The 20,579-nt window shown below is 42.1% G+C and overlaps 1 protein-coding gene, 1 long non-coding RNA gene and 1 pseudogene across 4 annotated transcripts in view; 1 reads left to right on the top strand and 2 right to left on the bottom strand.

Annotated features, from left to right (window-relative positions):
- Positions 1 to 246: 246 nt before the first annotated feature.
- Positions 247 to 10,398, bottom strand: LOC133761593 (UDP-N-acetylglucosamine transferase subunit ALG13 homolog). 3 transcript variants are annotated; one of them, XM_062194080.1, is made up of 4 exons: positions 10,299 to 10,398; positions 9,613 to 9,775; positions 3,858 to 3,996; positions 247 to 389 (listed from the first exon to the last, which is right to left on the bottom strand). In XM_062194080.1, exons 1-4 carry the CDS (start codon positions 10,377 to 10,379, stop codon positions 275 to 277), a joined length of 498 nt encoding a protein of 165 aa, XP_062050064.1. In that variant the 5' UTR covers positions 10,380 to 10,398; the 3' UTR covers positions 247 to 274. The 3 variants fall into 3 exon arrangements, with proteins under 3 accessions (XP_062050064.1, XP_062050240.1, XP_062050154.1); XM_062194256.1 differs by lacking the exon at positions 10,299 to 10,398 and adding an exon at positions 9,921 to 10,068; XM_062194170.1 differs by lacking the exons at positions 9,613 to 9,775; positions 10,299 to 10,398 and adding an exon at positions 7,559 to 7,644.
- Positions 7,538 to 8,236, bottom strand: LOC133762418 (probable U3 small nucleolar RNA-associated protein 11; annotated as a pseudogene).
- Positions 10,399 to 13,965: 3,567 nt separating the features above from the next.
- LOC133761744 (uncharacterized) overlaps positions 13,966 to 20,579 on the top strand; it is a 44,653-nt gene continuing 38,039 nt past the window's right edge. The window contains exon 1 of the long non-coding RNA XR_009866219.1: positions 13,966 to 14,387. This is a non-coding gene — a long non-coding RNA (uncharacterized LOC133761744). The remainder of the gene's footprint in view (positions 14,388 to 20,579) is intronic.

Here is a 20,579-nt window from a genome sequence, read left to right on the forward strand (position 1 = left end):
GGATTCCAAATCCATTTGGAATTCAAAGACCAAAACTGTGAATTCTAACTACATACTGAAGACTGGGGAAAATCTATTAAGTATAATAAACTGCAATTAGGATTTTGACCCCAATCAAATGTATACACCATAAAAATTCCTATGTAGGTACTCTATCGATGTAGGAAGTTCATTAATTTATATTATTCTGCAAATATATTAGGCATTTATTTGATTTGATTACATGTCAGAGGCTGGATTTGGAGGTGTTTTTAAAGTATTGAGAGTTTAGTGTTTATTTTTGTAATCCAACAACTTTATCCAAAAATGCAGAAAATTTTTCTGACTGGCCAGGAGAATAACATTTCAATGTTGATAAGTCCATTGACTGTAACAGCCCAGGAAGCGTGCTAAAACAAAAGAAGAAAAATATTAGGTAACATGGGAGAAAATTTCATAATTCGTCTGCTGCCCACTTGATGAGTAAGCCTAACTTCCAAAAACATAGTGATGCTTCTTAAACTGCACATATAATTTTTATGTATTTTAATATTCTAGGCATACATTCTAAGATAGTCAAAGCAATACAAAGAATACTATAAAATGTCAACACAAATTCAACAAATACATTCTTTTTTACATCAAGGTAATATTTCAGAAATGTAGTTACTTCATGAAAAAAGTGTTTATTTGGCTTTGTAACACTTCTCAGGACCAGGCAGATATAAATTAGAACAAAATTAATTTATGAAAATAGAATCAATGAAACCAGAAGTAATAGCTGCCAGGCAAGAAAAGACTAGACCATGCATGAAGATTATAAAATAACTTTCCTGCAGTAATTTACTATCATAAATCCATAAATAAATAAGCAATATAAAACCATTATGCATTTTAGAAATAAGGTTTTTTTAAAAATAAGATTTATTTATTTATTTGAAAGTCAGAGTTACACAGAGAGAAGGAGAGGCAAAGAGAGACAGAGATCTTCTATACACTGGTTGACCCCTCAACTGGACGCAATGGCCAAAGCTGTGCTGATTAGAAGCCAGGAGCAAGGCACTTCCTCCGGGTCTCCCACGCGGGTGCAGGGGCCCAAGGACTTGGGCCATCTTCTACTGCTTTCCCAGGCCATAGAAGAGAGCAGGATTGGAAGAGGAGCAGCCAGGACTCAAACTGGCACCCATATGGGATGCTGGCACTGCAGGTGGCAGTTTTACCTGCTACACCACAGCACCGGCCCCAGAAATAAGGTTCTAGATGACAACATGAAACTGTTGTTTCAGGCATTTATTTACTTATTTTTTCATTTTTTAAAGATTTATTTATTTATTTGAAAGTCAGAGTTATACAGAGAGAGAAGGAGAGGCAAAGAGAGAGGTCTTCCAGCTGCTGATTGACACCCCAGTTAGCCACAACAGCCAGAGCTACACCAATCTGGAGCTGCACTGATCCGAAGTCAGGGGCCAGGAGATTCTTCTGGGTCTTCCAGGCAGGCGCAAGGACCCAAGCACTTGGGCCATCTTCTACTGCCCTCCCAGGCCATAGCAGAGAGCTGGACTGGAAGTGGAGCAGCCAGGACTGGAACCAGTGCTCATGTGGGATGCTGGCACTGCAGGTGGCAGCTTTACCCGCCTTGCCACAGTGCCAGCCCCTCAGGCATTTATTTAAATCAGTCACTTCAATTGGAACAGATATACTACTGGTATAAGTTTGAAAAAAAATGATTTACCTAAGATGAAAATACAACCAATTATTGAATCTTACTGCTTTCATGTGTTTGACTTTCTTGAAATTAATGCAGTGGGCCAGTGCAGTGGCATAGTGGGTAAAGCTGCCGTCTGTAGGGCACCGGTTCGAGTCATGGCTGATCCACTTTTGAGCCAGCTTTCTGCTATGGCCTGGAAAAGCAGAAGATGGCCCAAGTCCTTGGGCCCCTGAACCCATGTGGGAGACCTGGAGGAAGTTCGTGGCTCTTGGCTTTGGATTGGCGCAGCTCTGGCCATTGTGGACAATTGGGGAGTGAACCAGCAGATGATGAAGACCTCTCTCTCTCTCTGCCTCTCCTTCTCTCTGTGTAACTCTGACTTTCAAATAACTAAATAAATAAATCTTTAACAACAACAACAACACAAAAAAGGAAATTAATGTAAGAAAAACATTTCTAAAACTATGAGACAAAATGAATAAATTAAAGCTGTGTACAGTTTCCTTTTTGGTCTCAATAAAATGTCAGGATGTGTTTCTAAAGTCAATCTCTCCCCTTTTTAAATGTACTAACAAAGTCACTGCTGTATCATTCTGAGTGAAAATAATCATCAAATATATCTAGAAAAACTGATTCACAGAAACCAGTTAGGGAGATGAGTGCTCATTCCCCAGCAATCTCAGTTATCTAGACAGATATGCCAATCATCTAAAGCACACATAATTTCAATTGTCTAGCTTCTCCACTGACTCACAATGCTTCAAAACGGGCTTCTACGTTACAGAGCCCTCTGACCGCTCTCAGTGTACAAATGAGGACAACCAACAGTTTTACTCCTGAGTCAATGAACTGGTGTTCTCTCAAACGAGAACAGGAATCTTTCTTTGTTCACTGATGTATATACCAAGTTCCTAAGAACGCCTTGCATGTAGTAGGTGCTCAGTAAGTATTAATGAATGAACAAGTATTTACTGAGTGCCTAAGAGATAAAACAGGCAAATGACAAGGAAAGCTTATTATGGTCTAGCTAATTTCTTCTATAGTTTACTTATTTTTAATTGACTTCAATGTATTATAACAAAAATATGTAATTTAAAATATTTCTATGAGATATTTACCTTACAAAACATCAAATTAGGATAGATTTTTTAAAGTCAAACAGTTAGCAACTACTGACCTGGCCCTTTGGGAAGCTCTAGTATCTCATGGAAGAATGAATAGAAAACAACCAGAAACTTTCTTCATCCTCCTATTATAATGTCAGTCAGTTCCTGCTGAATTCTAACACGCTTCCAGAAAGTAGTACTTCTTACCATAAAGTAATTCCCCTGCTTAAAACACTCCACTGATAGCTCGTTTTCCTTAGAATAAAATCCCTGCCCAGCCTTATCTTATACTATGTTCTCCCTTGCTTACTACGTTCCTGCTACACTAACCTTCCCTCTGTTCCTCAAGCACACCAAACTCCACCTTCACTCCTAACTCTGGGCGACTGCGATTGCTGCGCCTCTGCGGCCACAGCTTCACAAGACTGGCTCTTCCACGGAATTCAGGCCTCAGCTCAAAGGTCATGCCAGGCCTCCCCTGACAATTGTATCTAACTGGTCTTCACCCCAGGTATCTCCCTGGCTTATTTTCTTTGCAGGACATTTCTCTACTGTGACTGTTTATCTGTATACTTGTTTACTGTCAATCAACCAACACTAGAATGTAAGCACTATGAGTACAGGGACTGTACCTCTTTTTTCTTAGCCATTATATCTACAATGCCTAAAACAGCACCCACTACACATGAGGTAAAATTGAATACATGAATTTAATTTAGGGATGTGAGTGGGCTTACTGAAGGCAAACTTTTAACTAAATAAATGCTTCCACTGAATACTGAAAATCTGAATAATGAACTCAAAAATCAGATGCTCAGAGAGCTGTACACTCAGATAAACACATGTACTCAGATACTCACATGCAAACAGTCACATACATAGAAAGATATGTAACTCAAAAAGGAAAAACAAACAAATGAAATGGCTTCATAGGTGAGAAATATAGAAGTATGTTTGGTAAGTGGGAGGAGGGAACAGGCAAAAAAGACAGATGGGCTAAGTAGGTGGATAAGAACACTCAGGGACGAATTAGTTAGTGGTCAAATAATCAGTCTCTAGTATACCTGCAAGTACAGTAGAAGAGATACCCCTCTTTGTGCAGCTGCTTTGCCAATTCCAGCTGATGATTGTTCATCAACTTTTCATTTATAACTACTACAAGTGGCTTTCCTTTTTCCAGAGTCTCCAAACAGCTTCCTGCACCTACCGAAACAAATAAATAAAATTTGTTAATACAATTTTTTAAAAAAAGATTTATTTATTTGAAAGGCAGAGTCATAGAGAGGGAGACAGAGACAGATCTTCCAGCTGCTATTCATTCCCCAAATGGTTGCAATGGCTAAGCTTGTGCCACAACAAAACTAGGAGCCTAAAACTCCATCCGAGTCTCCTATGTGAGTAGCAGGAGTCCAAATACTTGGGCCATCTTCTGCTACTTTCTCAGGTGCATTATCAAGGAGCTGGATTGGAAGTGGAGCAGCTGGGGCTCAAACTGGCACTCACACAGGAGGCCAGTGTTGCAGGTAGCAACTTAACCTGCTGTGCCACAACGCTGGCCCCTGCCACCCACATAGGAGACACAGATGGAGTTCCAAGCTCCTGGCTTGGGCCTAGCCCAGATCCAGCCATTACAGCCATTTGGGGGATTGAACTAGTAGGTGAAAGATCTGTCTCTGCCTGTGACTCTTCCTTTCAAATAAATAATATTTAAAACAATATTCTGGAAACAAACTGGATCCGTACAAAACGTGTGTAGGTCTTTTATTCCCTAAATATCACAAGGATACTTTAAAAAGTTTGTGGAAAGGGGCTGGCACCATGGCTCACTTGGTTAATCCTCTGCCTGTGGCGCTGGCATCCCATTTGGGCGCCGGGTTCTAGTCCCGGCTGCTCCTCTTCCAGTCCAGCTCTCTGCTGTGGCCTAAGAAGGCAGTGGAGGTTGGCCCAAGTGCTTAGGCCCTGCACCCGCATGGGAGACCAGGAGGAAGCACCTGGCTCCTGGCTTCGGATTGGTGTAGTTCCGGCCATAGTGACCATTTTGGGGGTGAACCAACAGAAGGAAGATCTTTCTGTCTCTAACTCTGTCAAAAAAAAAAAAAAGTTTGTGGAAAAACGAATTAAAAGTTATTTTTGGGGCTGGTGATATGGCACAGCAGGTAAAGCTGCCACCTTCAACACTAGCATCCCATATGGGGACAAGTTTGAGTCCTGGCTGCTCCACTTCCACTCCAGCTCCCTGCTAACATGCTTAGGAAAGCAGAGGAAGATGGCCCAAGTATTTGGGCCCCTATACTTATGTGGGAGACCTGGAAGAAGCTCCTGGCTTCTCTCCTGGTTTTGGCCTGGGCCAGCCCTGGACATTGTGGTATTTGGGGAGTAAACCAACAGATGGAAGGTATGTCTCTCTGCTTCTATGTACTCTTTCAAATAAATAAATCAATCCTTTAAAAAAAGTTTATTTTTAGGGAAGGCATTGTGGCAGAATGCCTGGGATCTTGTCCAATCTTTAAAAAAAAAAAAACAAAAAAACAAAAAAACAAAAAAACAAAAAAACAAAAAACAGAGGGTTGCATGCTCAGAGAGAAGATTTTTATTTTTTAAGATTTTATCAGGGCCGGTGCTGTGGCTCACTTGGTTAATCCTCCACCTGCAGCGCCGGCATCCCATATGGGAACCGGGTTCTAGTCCCAGTTGCTCCTCTTCCAGTCCAGCTCTCTGCTGTGGCACGGGAAGGCAATGGAGGATGGCCCAAGTGCTTGGGCCCTGTACCCACATGGGAGACCAGGAAGAAGCACCTGGCTCCTGGATTCAGATCAGTGCAGCTCTGGTGTGGCGGCCATTTGGGGGATGAACCAATGGAAGGAAGACCTTTCTCTCTGACTCTGTCTATAACTCTGTCAAATAAATAAATAAAAAAAAAAGATTTTATTTATTTGAAAGAGAGAGAAGAGAGGAGAGAGAAGATAGAGATAGAAAAAGAGAAAGAAAATATCTTCCATCCAATGGTTCACAGAACCTGGGAGCCTGGAACTCCATCAAGGTCTCCCATGTGAAGCACAGGGGCCCAAGTGCTTGGGTCATCTGCTGCTGCTTTCCCAGGTGCATTAGCAGGGAGACGGATCAAAAGTAGTGCGAAAGGGACTTGAATAGGTACACATATGAGATGTGGTATTTCAGGTGGTGGCTTAAACTGTGTGCCAGAATTCTGTCTCCCAGCCTCCACTTTTTATCCAGCTTCCTTCTAATGTACACTCTGGGGGGCAGCATATGATATCTCAAACCTGGATAGAGTTTTTTTTTTTTTTTAAGATGTATTTATTTTTATTTGAAAGTCAGAGTTACACAGAGAGGAGAAGCAGAAAGAGAGAGGTCTTCCATCTGCTGGTTCACTCCCCAATTGGCCACAATAATCAGAGCTGTGCCGATCTGAGGCCAGGAGTCAAGAGCTTCCTCTGGGTCTCCCATGTGGGTGCAGGGGCCCAAAGACTTGCACCATCTTCTACTGCTTTCCCAGGCCATAGTAGAGAGCTGGATTGGAAGTGGAGCAGCCAGGTCTCGAACTGGCGCCCATATTGGATGCTGGCACTTCAGGCCAGGGCGTTAACCCGCTGCGCCATAGCGCTGGCCCCTTGGACAGAGTTCTGTGCTCAGCTTACCACAAAAATATTGCGTTTGAGAGAAGCTGCAGTTGTCTCTTGGTATCCTTGGAGGATTGATTCCAGACCCTGTGCAGATGCTTCAGTCTCTTTTATAAAATAGGATAGTATGTGCATGTGACTTAGACACATCCTTCTGTGTACTGCACTTGAAATCATCTCAAGACTGTTTATACCAGCAGGTATAAGCAACTACCCAGCCCTAGCTGTTGCAGGCATGTCAGGAATGAACCAACAGATAAAAGGTATCTGTTTTACTCTGCCTTTCAAATAAACAAAATAAAAAGTTTATTTTGATAAAAAATTTTTGAAAATCATGCATACTAGAGTCTTTAAAAAGTTCATGGAAAATGCATGTTATGAAAAATCTGTGGGTTTCAAAGTTTTTCTACCAATAAACATCTTTTAATTCTATTTTCCAAAAAATTTTAAAAGTAACCTTATATAACTATTATTTACATAGTATTTACCCTGTATTAGGTATTATAAGCAATATATATATATATATATATGTGTATATATATATATATATATATATATACATTTTAAATGACAGGGGTTTTAATGTTGTTCACAGAAAGATCAAATGTCAGCTCAAGGGCTGGCACTGTGGTGTAGTGCAGCTGCCTGCAGTGCTGGCATCCCATATGGGTGCCAGTTTGGGTCCTGGCTGCTCCACTTCTGATCCAGCTCTCTGCTACAGCCTGGGAAAGCTGTTGAGGATGGTCCAAGCCCTTTGGCCCTTGTACACAAGTGGGAGACCTGGAAGAAGCTCCTGGCTTCTGCTCGGCCCAGTTCCAGCAGTTGCAGCCATTTGGGGGGTGAACCAGTGGATGGAAGACCCTCCCTCCCCCGCCTTTCTGTAACTCTGCCTTTCAAATAAATAAATCTTAAAAAAAAAAAAAAAAGTCAGCTCAATGATCAATTTTGCTTACAAACAGGAAAACCATGCAATGTGGACTGATCCAATCTAAGTCACCAGAAAAAAATATACAAAATACAGTGATTTTTCAATGTGGAATGACAAGGCTTATCTATAACACTTCAACATTTCTGAAGACTCTGAAATTTGTAAATAGCTGGGGAGTTCACTGTTTCTTCATCTTTACCTCCTGAGTTTTATCCATAAGAACTTCGCATATTTCAATTTTCTGTGCAGTAACAATTCCTTCTCTTGTTTAATCTGCTGTTATCAGGCAGTTATATTACTTCTTCCTCTCTTTAACTTAAGCCCAGTCTGATGGGTAACTCCTTTAATTTTTTTCTTCTGTAAGATCTCTATTTTGGGTCTACTGAAAACTGTTGCCTAGTTCCAGGGCTGTAGGCAGGTGAGTTACATCAAACCATTCAACTTCCTTTTTGGTGTCAAAAAAGAACACTTGCTTATTCTGTTGCTTCCCCTGGAAATCCAGCAGATGGAGCTCTGATTTTAGTCTTTTCAATTTTCTTAGCTTTTGCATCCCTTTTCATTTCTATATATTTGACATCCTGAGTTCTCATCAGCTTTAGCTGTTCTAGAGTTACATCTTCCTTTGCCTCCTTAATAAGATGAACTCCATCCTGGAGTTTAACAATGAATCATTTTAAAGTAAAAGTCATCTGGATGTTTTTTAAGCACCTTCTTCCAGAGAGCTCTGCAGTATTCTTGTTTTTTATGGTAGTCATTAGTGCAGTTTGTCATCCTTCTTTTTCTCTAGCAAGCCCAGATGTTCTTGAAAGCTGGGCTGGTGTCACTCTCAGCGTTCTCGCTGCATAGACTTAGCCGCCTTCCAGAAAGCCGCAGCCATGTTTGCTCACTCCTGGAAAACCTTAGCAGACAACGCAGTTACTGAACTGCCTGCGCCAAGCGGCCACCGATCTTGCTGGTATAAACAATCAAGTGCAGTACACAGAAAGATGTGTCTAAGTCACATGCACATACTATCCTATTTTATAAAAGAGACTGAAGCGTCTGCACAGGGTCCTGGAATCAATCCTCCAAGGATACCAATGAACAACTGCAGCTTACTTCTCAAACACAAACTGGTAACAAAGAAAAGCACTGCCTGCTCCTTATGTGTCTAGCTGTAAGATGTCATACCCAGAGCAGCTACAGGGCTATGAATTTTCACCCATAAAATATTAGAATCAACTCAACTTTGAATCTAAAATCATGCAGCTATTTTAAATGGGAGCAAGAACACTGATGAGTAGACAGCTGCTTTTAAGGGAAGGGGTAATAATTAACAAAGTCTTCAGTACCAGACTGTTATCTGTCTACCATTTACTTATTGACTGGACAAGTTACTTAACCTTTATTTCTGTTTCCTCATCTGTAAAATGGAGAAACACGGGTACATAAAGTTTACGAAAAATGTGTATTATGAAAAAAGTTACGCATGGATTTCAAAATTTTTTGCATCAAAATAAACATCCTTTAATTGTAACTTCCATGAAGTTACTGGGATTTCCTTATATTTACTTCATATGGGAGAATTAAACAAGATAAAAGACACAAAGCATTCAGAGCAGCTGCAAAAGCTCTTTAGCTATTATGCTGTAAGTTTTTAATCACCAATCTATTAGTGATGTCCATATCTAATGACTTTTCTTTCCTCAAACTAGACTCTTTAAAAATCAGGAATATCCTCCCTCCTGGCGGTGAAAACTGCAAAGCTCCCTAAATGCAATTATGAAGGAACTGGAAGTCTAATTAACTAGATCATTAGCATGGTTCTCTTAAGAGTAGGCAGTGATTTGCATAATCTATAAAGAATATTTCTGACTGAACTCATTTCACACACACTTTTAATAGAAATGCAAAAAAATCTTTCAAAGCGAATTTCACTGCGACCAATCCAACCCATCAGCAGGCTAAACATCTTCAGTTCTAAGCCCAAATACGAATTTCAAGGGACAGTTCATCACACGTGTCATCTCCCTCTCTGTGCTTAGGGTGTCTTATTGGAAGGTTGAGCCACAGTGATGAATTTTCCATCCTTCTCTCACCCAGAAATACTAAATTCCAATAAAGTTCTTAATTGTCACATTTAAATAATTCCAGGAATTATTATGCTCAAAGGGGCTTCCGTCGGGAATTCTGGTGATTTGGCACAGAAGGGTCTTGTCAGTTCGTTTTTGCTAAGTCGCAAAGACCAAATCCTGAGATTCGAAGGCGTTTTACCTGCGTGACTAATAACAAGATCTGCCTTCTGAAGGTCTTCTTTCAAGGAATCCTTGTACCTGTACACGTCCAGAGTGAAGGCCTCAGTACTGAACGGTTCAGGCACTACCGTTCCTCTACCGATCTGCAGAACAAGTCGGTCGTAACCAAGGCTCTTGAGTATCTGAAACAGGAAGTAAGAAAACGCGGGCCTTTTAAACTGGCTCCCATGAAAACCGCAGCAACAAACGCTAAAGCCCGCAGGAGACCCGAGCACGGGTGGCCAAATAACCCTAATTTTCCCAACTTAGCCCGACCAGGAACCTCACCAGCCCAGATGGATCTCGGGGACCCAGCTCTCCAAGTCGGCAAAGGAGCACCGCGGCTCTGACTTTGAAAAGGGGTCGCAAGCTGGCCGGGGAGACGCTGGGAACGGCCAGGGCCCACCGCCTCAGAGCCGGGCTGCGAGGCCGCGCCCGGGGGCGCCGCGCTGAGGGCCCCCGGACGGGAAGCCGGGCTGGGCGGGAGCCGTGGCCCGCAGAGACCACGGGCCCAGGAGCGGCTGCGGAGCCGGAGGAGGGCGCCACAGGCCGCGGGGACGCGCCGCTCGGTTCGGCTGCGGGGACTTCCGACCGGGCCCAGCAGTTAGGACCGGCCGCGGCGGGCCGAGCGCCACGCGCCGAGCCGCCCGACCCGCCCCCGCTCACCTGCAGGCTGTCGTGCGCCGACACGCACGCAATGAGGTCGTCGAAGCTGGTGGTCCCCACGGTAACGAACACGCACTTCATGGCGCGGGCCGGAAGTGACGTGGCGGAGGTCGCGCGCGCGGCGGCCGCGGTTCCCGGCGGAAGCGGAAGTCGGCAGGGCGGCCGGGGGCTGCGGAGCCAGGGCAGTGTCGCCGGTGGGCAGCCTCCGGCCTTGGAAGGTTTCTGCTCGCTCCTGCTGTAAACTGCGTCTCGGAGCGCTGCAAAGGGAGAGGGCATTGCCCAGTGCAGGTTCTCCTTACAGGTATTTTTTTTTTTCCTAAAAACGACCCACCACTCTAGGAATTATGTTATCGTCGTTTCCTGGGCATTACAGATCATGTCATGATAGGAGAGTTTGGGTTCTTTATTTGCTACTATGATTTGCCAAGATACGTTTGAGTTAAATAGTTTTAATGCAAGTCTGCGAAGGTGGAGGGGGATGAAAAATAAAAGAGCCTTTAAAAAAAATCATCCATAGGCTCTTCCAACTCTGGTTGGAGAGTCTCTTTTATTTATTTATTTAAAAAAATTTTTTTGACAGGCAGAGTGGACAGTGAGAGAGAGACAGAGAGAAAGGTCTTCCTTGTGCGGTTGGTTCACCCTCCAATGGCCACCGTGGTTGGTGCGCTGCGGCCGGCGCACCGCGCTGATCCGTTGGCAGGAGCAGGTGCTTCCTCCTGGTCTCCCATGGGGTGCAGGGCCCAAGCACTTGGGCCATCCTCCACTGCCTTCCCGGGCCATAGCAGAGAGCTGGCCTGGAAGAGGGGCAACCGGGACAGAATCCGGTGCCCCGACCTGGACTAGAACCTGGTGTGCCAGCACCGCAAGGCGGAGGATTAGCCTAGTGAGCTGCGACGCTGGTCTGAGAGTCTCTTTAATAAATTTATTTATTTATTTTTTAATAAATTTATTTATTTTTTAATAAATTTATTTATTTATTTTTGACAGGCAGAGTGGACAGTAGAGGGAGACAGAGAGAAAGGTCTTCCTTTTTGCCGTTGGTTCACCCTCCAATGGCCGCCGCGGGTGGCGTGCTGCGGCCGGCGCACCGCGCTGATCCGATGGCAGGAGCCAGGTGCTTCTCCTGGTCTCCCATGTGGTGCAGGGCCCAAGCACTTGGGCCATCCTCCACTGCACCCCCTGGCCACAGCAGAGAGCTGGCCTGGAAGAGGGGCAACCGGGACAGGATCGGTGCCCTGACTGGGACTAGAACCCGGTGTGCCGGCACCGCAAGGCGGAGGATTAGCCTGTTAAGCCACGGCGCTGGCCCTGAGAGTCTCTTGAAAGCTGCAAAAAGACTGGTCAACTCCCTTAGCACAAACCCTTAGCTTGAAGCCTAGATCTGTAGCCCACTGAACCATTTAAAATGTAAATTATAAATCAGCATGGGTGCCACAGAGAAATTACACTTGAGCAGGCTGGTGCAAGAGAGATCTCAAAACTGCCACCATCATACCATTAATTATTGCCTGTTTTATCTGGTTCTAATGTTTTCTGTGTTTCCTACTTAAAATCTCATTTTAAGTCATGTTTATATTTTGGCCTTCCTGAATATATCCACAGAAACCAAGAGGAAAAATAATTTTTAAAAACATTGTATTTATTTGAGAGGTAGAGTTACAGACAGTAACAGGAGAGACAAGAGAGGTCTTCCACCTGCTGGTTCACTCCCCAAATGGCTGCAACAGCCAGAGCTGAGCCCATCTGAAGCCAGGAGCCAGGACTCCTATGCCAGTGCGGAGGCCCAAGGACTTGGGCCATCTTCTGCTGCTCTCCCAGGCCATAGCAGAGAGCTGGATTGGAAGTAGAGTAGTGTGGGAGGACTATAAACCAGCGCCCACGTGGGATGCTGTTGGCGGCAGGTGGAGGATTAACCTGCACCACAGAGCCGGCCCCAAGAAGAAATTCTTTTAAGGCAGGAAAGAATTGGAGGTGAATTGAGCCTAAAATTGGCCGAGAAGACAGACTCCTATTTCTACAGGATGTTTCCTTTAAATCTTGTACATTGGGTAGTTATCTTTGAGGAGTGATAATGTTGCTATCCCTTCCTTGATACCAAATTACACAAATTAATGATACAGCACAACTACAGTTTAATAATGAATGTAAGAAAGTCATGGTTGAATAAAAAATACATAATAATAATTTTCTGCCTAATAAGAGGAATAAAATAATAATCTGTATTGAAATTTGAAGACAAAGATATTTAAAAATCTTACTTGTCCTAAAACATCCTGAATTTCTGGTTTATGCATATACCTCAGTTGCTCTGAATTTTACCACAAGGTACACTAACCTGCAGAAAACACTTCTTCTATGTGAACGGAATAATTAACTGTTAGCGGAGATGGCCGGAATAGAGGTTCTCACCAGAAAGAATTCAGGCGTGCGTCAGAGAGTAGTGGTAAGCAAGGTAGCAAGGTTTAGTGGAGGTAGGGTATCCATCAGAACAGATGGGCAGCAATACTGCAGATACATTAGAACATGAGCTCAGTTTTCTTGCTACTCCACCAGTGTTTTTCCTGTCAACAAACAGTAGTAGGGGACTGGCATTATAGTGGGTTAAGCTGCTACCTGCAGCCCTGGCAACCCAAATGGGCACCGGTTCAATCACAGCTGCTCCACTTCTGATCCAGATCCATAATAATGTGTCTGGGAAAAGCAGGGTAAGATGATTCAAGTCCTTGGGCCCCTGCACCCACATGGGAAACCCAGAAGAAGTTCCTGGCTCCTGGCTTTGGCCTGGCCCAGCACTGGCTGTGGCAGCCATTTGGGGAGTGAACCAGCAGATGGAAGACCTCTCTCTGTCTCTGCAAATCTGCTTCTCAAATAAATAACATGAAAAACCAAGCAGTAGTAGGACTTGTGTAGTGGAGAAGCATCATTCAGGTCCATGCTGGTGTAGAAGCTTCTGGGTTGTGGTGTGACACATATCCTATATGGACCTGGGAGCCTGAAAATGCTCCTTCTCCAATCTCTGTTTGTGGAGCGTTCTACAACTTTGGCATGAAAAGAAGCATCGCCAGAGAAGTTCTTCTTTCTGCTAAAGTCACCCATGAATAAAGAGTGGCCGAGGAAGAACTGAGGTTTACAAAGGGGACACCGAGTTTCTTGCTCAGATCCTTTCTTCTACATATGGAGAAGCACCACCTGTCCTATCAGAGGACCCCTCTTCCTTGGAACCTGCTTGGAGAGGGACTGATGCTCCTCCCTGAAATGGAAGATCTCCTGATGCCTCACCTTATTGGAGATAATAGTTTTAAGTTTTTTAAATTTTTAATTGTTTTGAATTTATTTGAAAGGCAGAATTAGAGACAGACTCTTTCATCCTCTGATTCACTCCCCAAATATCTGTAATAGCCAGGGCTGGACCAGGTGGAAGCCAGGAGCTTAGAACTCCATCATGTCTCCCACATCGGTGGCAGGGCCCTAAGCACTTGGACTATCTTCTGCTGCTTTCCCAGGTGCAGTACCATAGAGCTGGATAAGAAAACTTCTCCTGCAAGTTTTTCAAAACTTCTGTCTCAAGGGGCTGGCACTGTGGCACAGTGGGTTAACGCCCTGGCCTGAATCGCCGGCATCCCATATGGGTGCTTGGGTGCTGGTTTGAGAACCGGCTGCTCCACTTCTGATCCAGCTCTGCTATGGCCTGGGATAGCAGTAGAAGATGGCTCAAGGCTCTGGGCCCCTGCACCCACGTGGGAGCCCAGAAGAAGCTCCTGGCTCCTGGCTTTGGATCGGCACAGCTTCAGCCATTGCAGCCAACTGGGGAGTGAACCATCAGATGGAAGACCTCTCTCTCTCTCTCTCTCTGCCTCTGCCTTTGCCTCTCCTCTCTCTGTGTAACTCTGACTTTCAAATAAATAAAACAATCTTTAAAACAAAACAAAACAAAACAAAACAAAACAAAACTGTTATCTCTCTGTCTCGGTGCTGTAGCACATTTTCCAGCTCCCGAAGCTCAAATGGAGGCAGAGAAGAGCTCCCTCAGGCACTATGTTTCCTGAGAGTGCTGGAGTGGTGGGGTGCAGAACAAGGATTCTATCAGAGGTATCTATCTTGTATCTCCCAAAGATACTGTCCCAACCCAGCAGAAAACCCTGGATTCTCAAGACATGGAATGAAATAGAGCATGAGGGGTTGAGTGTTTGGGTTTTGTGTGCCTCTTCTCAGTGGATTTCCTGTTTGCCAAACTTGTGGTTGCACAGGAGGCCTGTTCTCCTCCAAGAGTGGATGTCCTGCTGTGGCATGGGCAGGACAATGATGTATGGAAGGAGTGGCCTCCAAGTGACTGTAGCCTTGGAAGAGAGTGTGAGGGGAAAGACTACTGTAGGGAAGTGGCTGGGGGCCCCTGCAGGGCTGGCTCTACCACAAACCTTTCAAACAACAAGTGAAATGAGACTTGCTTTTTGAAAAGATAAACAAGACCATTAAATACTTATCTAGACTCACTGAGGAAAAAAGAGGAAATTAAATAAAATAAAAAATCAGCTCTTTATTTTGCTGATATTTTGTATTTTTTTGTTTCAATTTTGTTTATTTCAACTCTAATTGGGTTGGTTTGCTGTTGTTTTTCTAGATCCTTGAGATGCATTGATAGCTTGTTTATTTGGTGCCTTTCTAATTTCTTGATGTAGGCACCAACTGCTATGAACTTTCCTCTTAACACTGCTTTTGCAGTATCCTGTAAGTTTTGATATGTTGTATTGTCATCTTCATTTGTTTCCAGAAATTTATGATTTCTCTTTGATTACTTCAATGATCCACTGTTCTTTCAGGAACATGTTGCTCAGTCTCCAAGTGTTTACATATGTTCTTTTTTAAAAAATATATATTTATTTATTTGAAAATTAGAGTTACATAGAGAAAGAAGGATAGGGAGACAGAGAGATAGAGAGATCCAGAGAGAGAGAGAGAGAGGGAGAGAGAGGTCTTCCATTCGCTGGTTCACTCCCCAGTTGGCCACAATGGCCATAGCTGTGCCAATCCAAAGCCAGGTGCAGGGGTTCAAGGTCTTGGGCCATCTTCTATGGCTTTCCCAGGCCATAGCAGAGAGCTGAATAGAGTGTGGAGCAGCTGGGACTCAAATAGTGTCCATATGTGATACTGCACTGTAGGCAGTGGCTTTACATGCTATGACACAGTGCTGGTCCCCTACATATGTTCTATAGATTCCTGAGTTGCTGATTTCCAGCTTCATTCCATTGTCTAACTGGAAAACCTAGAAGAAATGGATAGATTCCTGGACATATACAACCTACCTAAATTGAGCCATGAAGACACAGAAAATCTAAACAGATCCATAACCAAGATGGAAATTGAATCAGTAATAAAGACCCTTCAAACAAAGAAAAGCACAGGACCAGATGGCTTCACTGCTGAATTCTACCAGACATTTAAAGAAGAACTAACTCCAATTCTTTTCGAGTTATTCAAAACAATTGAAAGGGAGGGATTCTCCCAAATTCTTTCTATGAAGCCAGCATCACCTTAATTCCTAAATCTGAAAAAGATGCAACAGAGAAACAGAATTACAGACAAGTTTCCCTGATGAACATAGACACAAAAATCCTCAACAAAATACTAGCCAATCAAATCCAACAACACATCAGAAAGTTCATCCACCCAGACCAATTGGGATTTATCCCTGGTATGTAGGGATGGTTCAATGTTTGCAAATCAATCAATGTGATACATCACATTAACAGACTGAAGAATAAAAACCATATGATTATCTCAATACATGCAGAGAAAGCATTTGATAAAATACAACAGCCTTTCATGATGAAAACTCTAAGCAAATTGGGTACAGAAGGAACATTCCTCAACACATTCAAGGGAGTTAATGACAAACCCACAGACAGCACCCTATTGAATGGGGGAAAAGTTGGAAGCATTCCCACTGAGATTTGGAACCAGACAAGGATGCCTACTCTCACCATTGCTATTTAATATAGTCTTGGAAGTTTCTGCCAGAGCCATTAGGCAAGAAAAAAATCAAAGGGATACAAATTGGGAAGGAGCAAGTCAAACTATCCCTATTTGCAGATGACACAATCCTATATATAGGGGATGCAAAAGACTCCACCAAGAGACTATTGGAACTCACAGAAGAGTTTGGTAAGGTAGCAGGATATAAAATCAATACACAAAAATCAAGAGCCTTTGTATGTACAATTAATGACAAGCAATAGACTGAACTTCTAAGATCAATCCCATTCACAATATCCATAAAAAATATCTTTGAATAAATTTAATCAAGGATGTCAAAGATCTCTACAATGAGAATTACAAAACATTAAAGAAAGAAATAGAAGAATATATAAAAAATGGAAAAATCTTACATGTTCATGGGTTGGAAGGATCAATATCATCAAAATGTCCAATCTTCCAAAAGCATTTTACAGATTCAATGTGATACCAATCAAAATGCTGAAAACATTCTTCTCAGATCTAGAAAAAATCATGCTGAAGTTTATATGGAAACACAAGAGACCTTGGATAGCTAAAGCAATCTTATACAACAAAAACAAAGCTGGAAGCATCACAATACCAGATTTCAAGACATACTAAAGGAAGTTATCATCAAAACAGCCTGGTACTGTTAAAAAAAAAAAACAGATGTATAGACCAATGGAACAGAATAGAAGCACCAGAAATCAATCAAAGTGTCTACAACCAACTTATATTTGACCAAGGAGCTAAATAGATAAAGCTAAATAGATAAAGTATTACATTGTACATCAACAGTGAGGACAAGAACTGATCAAGTCTCTGTTTCTCATAGTGTCCATTTCACTTCAACAGGTTTCCCCTCTGGTGCTCAGTTAGTTGTCACTGATCAGGGAGAACATATGATATTTGTCCCTTCAGGACTGGCTTAATTCACTCAGCATAATGTTTTCCAGATTCCTCCATCTTGTTGTAAATGACTGGATTTCATTGTTTTTGACTGCTGTATAGTATTCTATAGGGTACATGTCCCATAGTTTCTTTATCCAGTCTATTGTTGATGGGCATTTGGGTTGGTTCCAGGTCTTAGCTATTGTGAATTGAGCTGCAATAAACATTAAGGTGAAGACAGCTTTTTTTGTTTGCTGATTTCATTTCCTTTGGGTAAATTCCAAGGAGTGGGATGGCTGGGTTGTATGGTAGGGTTGTATTCAGATTTCTGAGGAATCCCCAGGCTGACTTCCATAGTGGCTTAACCAGTTTGCATTCCCACCAACAGTGGGTTAGTGTCCCTTTTTCCCCACATCCTCTCCAGCAACTATTGTTGGTGGATTTCTGAATGTGAGCCATTCTAACCGGGGTGAGGTGAAACCTCCTTGTGGTTTTGATTTGCATTTCCCTGATTGCTAGTGATCTTGAGCATTTTTTCATGTGTCTGTTGGCCATTTGGATTTCCTCTTTTGAAAAATGTCTATTGAGGTCCTGGCCCATGTCTTAAGTGGGTTGTTTGTTTTGATGTTGTGGAGTTTCTTGATCTCTTTGTAGATTCTGGTTATCAACCCTTTATCTGTTGCGTAGTTTGCAAATATTTTTTCCCATTCTGTCGGTTGCCTTTTCACTCTCCTGTTTCTTTTGCAGTACAGAAACTTCTCAATTTGATGCAATCCCAATAGTTAATTTTTGCTTTGACTGCCTGCACCTCCAGGGTCTTTTCTAGGAAGTCTTTTCCTGTACCTATATCTTGCAGGGTTCTTTCAATGCTCTCTAATAATTTGATGATGTCAGGTCATAGATTTAAGTCTTTAATCCATGTTGAGTGAATTTTTGTGTAAGGTGAAAGGTAGGGGTCTTGCTTCATGATTCTGCACGTGGAAATCCAATTTTCCCAGCACCATTTATTGAATAGACTGTCCTTACTCCAGGGATTGGTTTTGGATCCTTGATCAAATATAAGTTGGCTGTAGTTGTTGGATTGATTTCTGGTGTTTCTATTCTGTTCCATTGGTCTATCCATCTGTTTCTGTACCAGTACCATGCTGTTTTGATAACAACTTCCCTGTAGTATGTCCTCAAATCTGGTATTGTGATGCCTCTGGCTTTGTTTTTGTTGTACAAGATTGCTTTAGCTCCATATGAATTTCAGCATCATTTTTTCCAGATCTGAGAAGAATGTCTTCAGTATTTTGATTGGTATTGCATTGAATTTATAAATTGCTTTTGGGAGAATGGACATTTTGATGATATTGATTCTTCCAATCCATGAGCATGGAAGATTTTTTCCATTTTTGGTATCCTCTTTTATTTCTTTCTTTAAGGTTTTGTAATTTTCATCGTAGAGATCTTTAATGTCCTTGGTTAAGTTTATTCCAAGGTATTTCATTGTTTTTGTAGCTATTGTGAATGGAATTGATCTTAGATGTTCTTCCTCAGCCATGGCATTGCCTGTATATGTGTATATAAAGGCTGTTGATTTTTGTGCATTGATTTTATATCCTGCTACTTTGCCAAAGTCTTCTATGAGTTCCAATAGTCTCTTAGTAGAGTTCTTTGGTTCCCCTAAATAAAGAATCATATCATCTGCAAAGAGGGATAGTTTGAGTTCTTCCTTCCCAATTTGTATCCCTTTAATTTCAATAAAATCAGAGATGAAAAAGGAAATGTAACAACAGACACTACAGAAATAAAAAAGAATCATCAGAAATTACTACAAGGACTTGTATGCCAGCAAACAGGGAAATCTATCAGAAATGGATAGATTCCTGTACACACGCAACCTACCTAAATTGAACCAGGAAGACATAGAAAACCTATACAGACCCATAACTGAGACAGAAATTGAAACAGTAATAAAGGCCCTCCTAACAAAGAAAAGCCCAGGACCAGATGGATTCCTGCTGAATTCTACCAGACATTTAAAGAAGAACTAACTCCAATTCTTCTCAAACTCTTCAGAACAATTGAAAAAGAGGGAATCCTTCCAAATTCTTTTTATGAAGCCATCATCACCTTAATTCCTAAGCTGGAAAAAGATGCAGCATTGAAAGAGAATTACAGACTAATATCCCTGATGAACATAGATGCAAAAATCCTCAATAAAATTCTGGCCAATAGAATGCAACAACACATCAGAAAGATCATCCACCCAGACCAAGTGGGATTTATCCCTGGTATGCAGGGATGGTTCATTGTTCACAAAACAATCAATGTGATACACCACATTAAAAGAATGCAGAAGAAAACCCATATGATCATCTCAATAGATGAGAGAAAGCATTTGATAAAATACAACACCCTTTCATGATGAAAACTCTAAGCAAATTGGGTATGGAAGCAGCATTCCTCAGTATAATCAAAGCAATTGATGAAAAACCCACGGCCAACATCCTATTGAATGGGGAAAAATTGGAAGCATTTCCACTGAGATCTGGTACCAGACAGGGATGCCCACTCTCACCACTGCTATTCAATATAGTTCTGGAAGTTTTAGCCAGAGCTATTAGCCAAATTAACAAATGGGATTACATCAAATTGAGAAGTTTCTGTATTGCAAAAGAAACACTCAGAGAAGTGATGAGGCAACTGACAAAATGGGAGAAATTATTTGCAAACAATGTAACTGATAAAGGATTAATAACCAGAATCAATAAAGAGATCAGGAAATTCAACAACAACAAAACAAACAACCCACTTAAGACATAGTTAAAGGACTTAAACAGACATTTTTCAATTTTCCAAATTGCCAACAGACATAGAAAAAGTGTTCAGGATCACTAGCCATCAGGGAAATGCAAATCAAAACCACAGTGAGGTTTCACCTCAAACCAGTTAAAATGGCTTTTATACAGGAATCAAAGAACAAATGCTGGAGAGGATGTAGGAAAAAAGGTACACTAATCCACTGTTGGTAGGAATGTAAACTGGTAAATTCACTATGGAGGACAGTATTGAGATACCTCAAAAGTCTGAATATAGACCTACCATATGACCTAGCCATCTCACTCCTCAGAATTTACCCAAAGGAAATGGAATCAGCATATGAAAGAGTTATCTGCACCCCATGTTTATTGCAGCTCAATTCACAATAGCTAAAATATGGAATCAATCTAAGTGCCCTTCAAATGAAGACTGAATAAAAAAATTATGGGATACGTATACTATGGAACTACACAGCATACAAAAAAATGAAATCTGGTCATTTGCAACAAAATGGAGCAAGGTGGAAAACCTCATACTTGGTGAAATAACCCAGTCCCAAAGAGACAAATACCATATATTCTCCCTGACCTGTGA

This window comes from Lepus europaeus, chromosome 1 (genome assembly GCF_033115175.1).
Source record: "Lepus europaeus isolate LE1 chromosome 1, mLepTim1.pri, whole genome shotgun sequence".
In the NCBI taxonomy this organism is placed as follows: domain Eukaryota; kingdom Metazoa; phylum Chordata; class Mammalia; order Lagomorpha; family Leporidae; genus Lepus; species Lepus europaeus.

What these genes read in the sequence shown, in the direction of transcription:
- LOC133761593 (XM_062194080.1), bottom strand. Translation starts at nt 10,379, where the DNA reads ATGAAGTGCGTGTTCGTTACCGTGGGGACCACCAGCTTCGACGACCTC. An exon ending in TCTTGTTATTAGTCACGCAG is followed by an intron (nt 3,997 to 9,612) that starts GTAAAACGCCTT and finishes TTGTTTCGGTAG; the next exon opens with GTGCAGGAAGCTGTTTGGAG. An exon ending in CTCTTCTACTGTACTTGCAG is followed by an intron (nt 390 to 3,857) that starts GTATACTAGAGA and finishes CTTTTGTTTTAG; the next exon opens with CACGCTTCCTGGGCTGTTAC.